The 9,756-nt window shown below is 39.9% G+C and overlaps 1 protein-coding gene across 2 annotated transcripts in view; it reads left to right on the top strand.

Moving 5' to 3' along the window:
* col5a3a (collagen, type V, alpha 3a) overlaps positions 1–9,756 on the top strand; it is a 46,432-nt gene continuing 36,676 nt past the window's right edge. For both annotated transcript variants that reach the window (XM_067477647.1, XM_067477646.1), the window contains exons 1-3: positions 1–273; positions 8,896–9,063; positions 9,379–9,592. In XM_067477647.1, coding sequence (XP_067333748.1) covers positions 189–273; positions 8,896–9,063; positions 9,379–9,592 — 467 coding nt within the window. In that variant the 5' untranslated portion in view covers positions 1–188. The remainder of the gene's footprint in view (positions 274–8,895; positions 9,064–9,378; positions 9,593–9,756) is intronic.

Below are 9,756 nucleotides of genomic sequence, written 5' to 3'. Positions count from 1 at the left end.
ATGAATGAGTGGGACAGAGCGAAACTGAGAGGAGCCATCACAACAAAACTTCTCCAACTACCAAGCAAGTGGAACTACAAACTGGCTCATCTCCCTTTTAGCCGCATGGCTGCTTGGTTCCTGCACAAATAACTTCTGCAGTGAAAGTTCTGGTGGCGGAGGCAGAGGGGGGCTCTCCTCTTGGAAAGATGAACCATTTTTTAAGGACCAGGTCTCACAGGAGAGTAGCGCTATTAGTCTTTATCCTGCTTCACCTGACGATGTCACAAGCTGGTAAAGTATCCAACGGAACACTTGCAGTTAAAAACGATGTTCACATGGTTTAGATGATAAAAGCGGCTGTCGAGTCCCGTCAGTGCATTCGGTAAATCTTTATTTAATTTAAAAAGTTTTCATGAGCCTACTTTTTTTCATTCATCACTTAGCCCCAAGCCCAGGCGAAGTTGTTAGCTCAAAAGCATAATCTTTACTCTGAGTTATGGTTCACTTTTGATCCTGGTGTGTAAGGCAATGTGCGTGAATGTTTTGGTAATGCAACTTGTGGCCCCACAGAGTCGCCTCGGGCTGGGATTAAAACGGTGAGTTGGCTCAGATAGCTTTTAGAAGTTGTCGGTACGTCTCAGAGCTATGCAAATGATTTGCAATTATGTATAAGCTATTTTGGGATATGCATATATATTAATTATCCGCGTCATTGCACAAGAAGTGCATCTTGATTGTGTCAGCTTTTCCTGCTCCAGCTTGCATTATAATTGAGGATATTTCCAGTGTTTGGATCGTCCTTCCTGCGTCAGGTGTGCCGTGAGGCTTGCTGCAACCTCAGGAGATGAATGATGTAATGTTTGAGTTTGCTTGTGACCAGTGTAAGTTTGCTGTGAAGACCTTTAACGCTGGCTTGAGAAAGAGGTGAATGGCCACTGAGTAGATTAAAATTCCTGTCATGGACATGTTTGCTCTCTGCTTACATACAGTAGGTCTGAAGTAAGAGTGCTTTACCAACATTACTCTTACTGCTTTAGTGAGGATTATTATCATTTACATAAATAGTTTCTATGCTTTACTCCAGGCTTCTACCTTAAGTCATTTTACAAAGTGCAGTAACTTCCTGTATGTTATTTAACATTACTATGTATTGTTAGGTGTAGTGACTAAATTTATTCACCTGCAAGAGGTGGATCTGGTTACAGCTGTGCCTGTCTGTCATATTGTCCTGGTGTCCTCATTTGCTACACTTACAGGCTTATTAAACAAGCAATTCAGCCATTTTAAAACACTTTTAAAACAGCCAGTTACATTTGCCTTGTGCACATATGCAATATGTCATTTGGCCCACTGCTACTGTATCTGTCACCCACACAGGCCTCAGTGTCCTGTGGCCATGCACTGAGTATATTTACCTGGCAGACTATTTCCTTGAAAGTGCTGTGGTTTAGAAGCCCCCCACAGAGATATGCCTCAACAGCAGGGGTTGGTCAGCAAAAGTGCTGAAAGGTGTCTAATTTTTACTTGTGGCTTTCAACACGGACCCACTTTATGACTGGTTGGAGTTGCTGGTCTAGTGGCAGGAGGAAGTGAGCCAAAATAAGGTAATCACATTCAAGAGACAATAGCTATGGTGTCCACTGCTCTTAATGAGGGCCTGTGGAGTGAGAGGTTGGGATGACTTAAAAATGCATGGGACATATGGTGGTGCTGATATGGCAGTCTCAGATATGTGCATGTGGTTGATAATGCGTTTGTGCCTCTGAGTCTTAGCGTTCATGTGCGTTACAGTGCAAGAATGTTTTCCCATATGCTTTCTGTGTGTGTTCGCAAAAGATGAGAGAGTACTTTGTAGTCATGTTTGCTGACAGGAAGTGAGACATTCTTGCACACGTCCACAGTTAGTTTCAGTTAAAATCCTCTGTTCTTTTGCCTGAACACATTTTTTTTTTCATTTTTTTTCTTTTCTTGTTTTTCTTAAGAAAGTCAGGGAATAGGGAGTGTTTGTTTTTATTTTATATGTCTTATCTCTTCATTTACATAATCTCCCTCATACTGCTTATGCCCTTCCTCATCCTTGACTGGTTCTACGACAGAAGGGAAATTGTGCATACAGCCCCCTCACTGTGTCCTGTTTGATCCAGCATCCTTGCCAATCTTGCACCAGACTCCCAAAGGAGGACGGCAAGCCTTGTTCGCCTTTGATCCAGCAACAAATTAGTGGCAAATGAAAACAAATGAAAAATGCAGCTGAATTTAGCAGGATAGAGAATAGTAAAAGCAGAATTTTCGCCTGTTATGGCTCTAGTGTCTCCTTGTGTTATCTGCGTTTGTGTTTCTCTAATGAGAACATTAAACATCAGAAGTATCAGAGATGCTGATGTCTGTCCCTAGCTGCTGATCCTGCAAGTATTATATCAAACTGCTTTTTGATGAAACTGCTGTTTGGAATTCCCCCAAGTCTTTAATATGTAGAGATGATGCTTGAACAATTCATAACACTGACTTGATATCTATAGTATTCAACACACATCTGGCATCCAGAACCTCAGTAACTCGTTTCCTCCCAGGCTTCTGTGGCTCTGTGCTTCTGATCGCTGGATTCTCCAAGCAGCTTTCTGTGGGACTAGTTGAAGATGTCTCCTGTGGAATTACAATGAGCAGACATCAGAGAGGCTGACTATTTTGCAGTGTCCCCTTTTGTATCATCCGCCTCTTTATCCGAATTTATTGGCCTCAGAAAACTTTTATCATAGTTATCCATCATAGCACATCTCAGTAAAGACAACAGTAGTAAGCTTTCCTACCATAACGATCTGTGGACTCCACAGAACAATGTGATGCTCTCATTGACATTGTGACCCAGCTCATATTTCAACATCTCGGAACCTGTCAAGCTTCCTTTAGCTAACACACCAAGCTGCTATCATAAAGGAAGAATTTCCACAGAGGCTGACAAATTGTTGAAAATTTCTTTTATTGTCCTGCAGAAGCACAGTGTGTATGTGTGTGGAGCATAGTGTTAAACTTTGATTTTGGCAGGTCTGATATTACCTTTCATAATAACCTGACTATTATGATGTCTGAGAGACTAAATGAAGGCTTGGGGTTGAACGAGCTTGATCATGTGCACGCTTTCAAGTTTATAGCTAGCTAATCCTCTGTGCCTGAAGTGTACATGTTGCCTATGCATGTAAGTGCATAAAATTGTGCTTGTGCTGGTGTGTTTATATTTATTATGGTGTTACATATTTATGAAGACCCGATCGCTTCACAAAGAAAAAACAATGAGAAAATATGTTCCACTATTAAGAAATTTTAAAATTGGGTCAGGCAAATTAGGCGCCAATGTTAGACAGGCAGGGGACACTATAGTTAGAGTTACTGCATTCAAAGAATGTCTTCACAAGTGTAGAAGGACAAATGTGTGTTTGTGCGGAGTGCCTGAAAAGTCAGGAGCCTTGAGGGGCAGGTGTTTTCTCTATGGGCCATGCAGCTTTTGGCCTGTCAGCCCATCATGCTGTGAACAAACACGTGGAAAACAAACTATGGAGATTGAAGAATGTGGTGCGGATGTTAGCTGAAAAAAAGAAAAAAACTAATTCCACCTAAATCTTTCAGCTTCAACACCAAATGGCAGTGAGCATTAGTCTAAACAACAGGACTCAGCTACTGACCTATATTCAGCAGAAAAAGCTCAATCAATTTACAACTGTCAGCTATAAAGCTCCAATACCATGTTTGGAAGAAGCAAAGAGATACTGTATGTTGGAGGAAAAAAGTATGTTATAAAAACAATGTTTACTGCAGTGAGATGGTCTGTCCACCAGTTCTACTGAAGAAATACTTTCATTTTAATGCTATGTCAGCATTTGTACATTGGAAACATGTTAATGTTTGTTAGGAGGTCATGCACATGTACAAGAAATTACAATATCTAAAGTTAAACATATTGCTTATTCGTAGCTAGAGTGAGGAAATGACACTGCCCTAATTAAAAGGTTTTTTTACAGAACGATCTCTGCTTTTCTTGTTTTTGGTAACATTAGGTCCAGTCCTCTCTCCTCTCTTAGCTGTTTGTTAATGTGCCAACGAAGAATTTCTCATATAAGCCATACTATCTGTGTTTGGGTGTCTTGAGTTTTCTTATATCACCTCATGCCTACCCGTGCCTACTCACTTAAGTATGAATAATGTGGCAGTAAATTTGGTACAACACGCTACTGACTTAAAATTGATCAGCTACCTAATATTAAGCACTAGTCAGCTTTCATTTTTGCTGTCAGGATCTCCTAATATAATAATTGACTTCATGACCAATAACCCCTCAGAATATGTTAAAAACCATTGTTAACAGTCATCTGCACAAGCTCTAATTTGACTTGCCTCTAAACCCACGGTGATAACTGGAAACAGACCCAACCACAAAGCCCAGTCAGGGCTATCTCTTCCTCTTCATTTGCATACATCTAGTCCAACAAATGACTCTGTCTCAAGAGTTTGCAGAAATTTACTGTTGTCATAGTGATATGTAACAAACTTCATTTTTTAATAACCTCTATTTACAAGTAAAGCAGTGAAATGTTTGACAAATAAAATGATGCAATGATTCATAGAGCAAGGGAAGAGTTCCAAAGGGCTGTTTTTCACTATATGGTCATTATATTTGAGCTACATATAAACTGTTTGTACAGATTGTTTGATCATTCTGGTGTGATTCTGTGCATAGCCAGGGTATCAATCATATTTGGCTGCTCATGTGTTTAAACTATGATCCATTTAGAGGGTGTATTGGCTCTCTTTGCCTTATAGTGCTCTTGTTCACACGCAGCAGTGACCCAGACAAAAGGTCACACCCACTGATGATTAGATTAAGGCTATTCTTTGTGCAGCCCGGGCGAATAAACGTCTGGATTTATTTGACCACTTCCACTGTTTCTATCAGAATATTTTCATTATTAATTGTCATCTGCTTTACTGCTTTGACATTTTTAAAATGTTCAAGAGTTGTTCTCTCAATTGTAGTGTTTGGAACAGCGGAGAATATATATATATATATATATATATATATATATATATATATTTTACTTCTGTTCTATTTATTATTAGTTACATACACATTGCCAAGTAGTGATTTAAGGGTCATATATTTATAGTATAATATAGTTCTATTCCTCCACTTATCTCAGGATGTGGCTGGAGAAATTATGGGAATTTCTCATTGCCCATCTTTGTGTTGCAATCCTTTTTTTGTTAAATTCTTCAGTTCCCAGGCTAAATAGACTTTCACAGTGCAGTATTGTGTGTGTGATTGAGCAGAGATTCATCGAGTCATCGAGCAGGCTGAGCAGAGAGTGTAGGTGGTGTGAGTCATTAAGCATGTCCTCTGAGACATTTTGTTAGAAAACACAGAGAACACATTATGTCCATGTATGACTGAAGTGGTTCTGAGTTGTAGGATGGAAAGACTTTGTCAAGTGTCGCAGAGAAGACACAGATATAGACTGTTTGGTGGTATTTTGAGGGGAAAGAACATGATCTGTGAGGTGCAGTGCTCAGCTCTTTTTTTTTTCCAAAAAGACTGTGGACAGCATTATTGCTGGGCAGACATGATTGTCTCATAGAGAAAAACTAAGGGGCACAAAAAAGAAGGGTTTAGAAGTGTCTCGTATGGAGAATCTTTACGCGCTTATACGCATTATTATGTACCTGCACTGTAATTACCTGCTGTACTGTGAGTGTTAGCTACAACACCCAGAATTTGGTGTCTGTAAAATTGATGCATGTTTTATCTCCCATGTACTGTAATATTTTGGTGTCACAGGGAGTCATCAGTGCTCACAGATTCTACTGTACTATTTCAAACATGTTGAACCATGTCTTTAAGGAGTGGGGACAGCAAGCTGTGCAGACCAAAGGAGTAATAGTGTTCTTCAAGATGTTGATCTCCTCTGTGCTCCTCCACTCTTACCCAGTTTCTTAAGCACAGTAACATTGTTTGACTGGTGATGTAAGGATATCATTACTATAAATCCTAATGAGATGCAAGCAAAGCCGGCTCAGACAGTAAGTCAACTCTTGATGTTGTTGCACCAGTTATCAAGGTTCCAACACAGGTTCTTCCCACATTCTTTGAATGAGTTTGCCAACCTGACCCTTCCACAGTTAATTTTGGACTCGTGGCTGTATAGAATATTATTCCATGCACATTTTACAGACACATTGCAAGCACTTTTTTAAAGGAATTTCTCTTGTTTGTCTCATATTTCTCCCTGTGGCACATTTTGACTGTTCCCTGTTGTCTCAAGAGTGTCAGAGGTCAATGGTCTCCTGTCAGCCCTTTGCTTGGACATGTTTGAATAGAGCCACAGTCATCTTTAAAACTCATTGCGGGAGAGTTACTATACTTTATGTGGTCTATGGGATCATCTTTGGACCGCTCGAACAATTTTATTAAAACGCTATCTTTTCTATTTGTTTTTAGGCTATTCCGTCAGGTGGTGTTTTGGATGAGACAGAAATTCAAGAATCCCGTTTAATTACACCCATGATGCTTCAATTTAGAACGTTATTCAGACTGTTCCAAATATAACTGCCTTATGACCTCTCTTCCTTCCTGTGCCTGAGTATGAATTAGAGAGACAGAAAGAGAACTAGATACACAGAGAGAGAGAGATAGAGATAGAGAGAGATAATGGATATATACATATAGATAAATAGACAGAGAGACAAAGACAAAAAGAGAGAGGGTGAAGTCAGGTATTAAACGAGGCCACAACAGAGCAAAAAAGAGCTCACTTGGGATTAAACTAAGTCTTAGACACTCCTGCCAGTTCAATTAAATACAAAGACTAAGGATTAGGACCCAGACATGATGCAAAGATGTCCCAAACAAAAAGTGTTCTGACAGAATTGAAGATAAAAGCAAAGGAGACTCTGAAGCCCCATTGTTTTCAATGGTGCTTTCAGTAAATAAGACAAAGTTTAATTTATCGCAAACCTATTTAATGGTTACTAAGTTAGTATTGTTTAGGTTTAATGGACTGTTTCAGGTCATATGTGAGAAAATGACATGATTTCTTAACAAAAAACGTCCAACTAAGTAACCAATTCCTGCAGATACAAGATAATAGAAAAGTTTACAATGACTGTGCCTGGAAAAGTATAGTCGAAAACTATTTCTGTGTCCTCATTCTTGATCTAAGCGTGTGACAGTGCTAAGTAAGTGTTACTTAATTGTAGTCCTTGGTTCATTGTCATGACAGCTAGAGCATGTATAATGATCATCAATTAATGATGATGGTTTTGTGTGTTGGTGAACATTTATTTGTGCCACTGGCTTCTGCTTTTAGTAACAGGCAACTTGTGTAGTTGTTTAATTTATGCGTTTTGTCCATGACTATGGGTAACCTCAAAATTTAAGCCCTGTGGTCCTAAATACTTTAAGATCGGTAATTTATGTTTTCCATTGTAGGAACCTGGCTGTAATTCACAGCTTAACCTAATTATTTACAACCCTGTTGCCATGCTATGGGACTGAGAGTGCAAGCTCTCAAAGCTGCCTGGAATAAATGACCTCTGCAATGCAAATAAATAATGCCATAAAATGTAATGCTGTGTTTTCCTGCAAGCAATGTCTGGGTAACGGAAAGCTCCCTCCACATGTTTAATTAACAAGGAGAATAAAAGGCGAGCTCTGAATGAGTGGTGAAAGCTAGAGGAGGCAATTTGGGTTTAGGATGCTCATTTCAGATGCCTGGAATGCTAAGTGCTAAACTGCCGTGAACAGGCCCTCTCTAGCAGCTGGTGGGAGACTGGCTACACACAAAGCTCTGATCCTGGCTAATGCTCACGGCAGCACTTTATCAACAAAACATCTAATAACATGACCAGTCAACTGCAAACAAAGCGCAAGCTCACTGTAATGAGGGAGACCAACCACTGGGAAAATGTTCATATCTAAAGGGGCATTAGTTGCTGTGTTCACTGCAAATAAGCATAACTGCATGCTGCATATACTGCATTTTTACAACATCAAATCTTAATTTTACCAATGATGATTAGTTTTCTTGTTTGCATTAAAAATAATCATGTTTTTCTAATAAGGGTATGAATGAAATTGATAGTCTGGCATCACATTGCCTTATTCTCTGTTGTTTCCTGATATTTACATGCACTTTTGGAAAAAAAGAAAAAAAAACAGGAGAATTGCACAGACAACAAATAAAATAATTTTATTTAATTGGCATACAATAACTTGGATGGCTTGTTAGAACAGATTGTTTTAGCAATGAGAATATATGAATCACTGACATGCTCATTTATGCCTATGAAGTGTTTAAATTGTTATAAATGCGATGCAGATGTACTGTTGCTCCCTAGTAAAGGATGTGTGGTGTGCAGGTGTCAGCTGTCAGGTGTGCTTCAGAAGGATTATAGGTTAGGCTGGGTACCACCCCTATCCTATAATAACACCCACAGAAGCCTGGCCACCTGCCGCCACATCTCAGAGGAGCTTGTGTCTTCCGACTCCTAGGAAGCAGGAAGCCTCCACACTTTAAGACCTGCTTTCAGCTGCACTAAACCCAGCTCTTCAGCTCAGTAACAACCAGCACTTAGCTGAGCTGCACAACAAAGCCCTGTCATACTAGCAGAATATAACAGTGAGACTGACAAGTAAGACTGAAAGCATGCTGCCACCATCTGCCACAAGCTACTTTTTTTTTACAGTTTTTCATACAATGCTATAAACCAGAATAATGAGAAAATGGGACATCAGTTTTATTTTTCATCAACTTTATTAAAAAGCACATAAATGTATCTTGCATGACATAAAACCCCCACACTCCATTTTCTCTATTTGCTGTATAATTATGTGCAGATGGTTACTGTTTTCTTTCTTTCCATTCCCAGCTGATCCCATTGATGTTCTACAAGTGCTGGAGCTGTCAGAGAACATGGAGGGGGTGTCCTTGGAGGCTGGTCTCTGCACTAGTAGGAGGGGCATAGAAGAGACAGATTTTGCCTACAAGATAGACAAGAAGATCCAGCTCAGTGCCCCCACCAAACAGCTTTTCCCAGGTAGTGGACTGATTTCCTAGACCACATACAGCATAGCTTCCAGCCTCATCAGGCAACGAGGGTTTTCAAAAGTTTCCCTTTTTAGAGGGATTTTTCTCATACCAAATCCTTAAAAAAAAAATCAGTTTTTCAACTCCCTTTAAACTTCCTCGTGAGTGCTTACTGCCTACATGGGCAATATTTTTCCTCATAATTATCCTTTCTCATGACTGGCAGTGGGTGGTGCCTGAATATCATGAACATCTGCCGCCTGCTGTGCTTCCTATTGTTTGACTTAACAATACCTCTCTCCTCTTCGCTCCTCTCTCCTTCCAGATTCAAAATTTCCTGAAAATTTCTCCCTGATGGCTACAGTGCGAGCTAAAAAGGGCTCCCAGTCCTTCCTTCTTTCAGTGTACGATGACCAGGGGGTGCAACAGCTGGGGTTTGAAGTGGGCCGTTCTCCTGTCTTTCTGTATGAAGACCAGCATGGGCAACCTACACCTCAAATGTATCCTATCTTCAGGAAGGTCCACTTGGCTGATGGAAAGTGGGTAGTTAGAGCAAACCATACCATAGTACCAGATATAAATAAAATAGATGCCACTCTGCTGATTTTAACAGCACAGTGGGCCTGATGTGTGTTTAATAGATCTGATCCACTAACACTGGGCATTTTATAGCAGCTGTGCACACTTATACAAGCCTTGAAAT

The sequence above is a fragment of the Channa argus genome, chromosome 15, assembly GCF_033026475.1.
Source record: "Channa argus isolate prfri chromosome 15, Channa argus male v1.0, whole genome shotgun sequence".
NCBI classification, from domain to species: Eukaryota; Metazoa; Chordata; class Actinopteri; order Anabantiformes; family Channidae; genus Channa; species Channa argus.
This window is presented reverse-complemented; position numbering and strand designations above follow the sequence as displayed.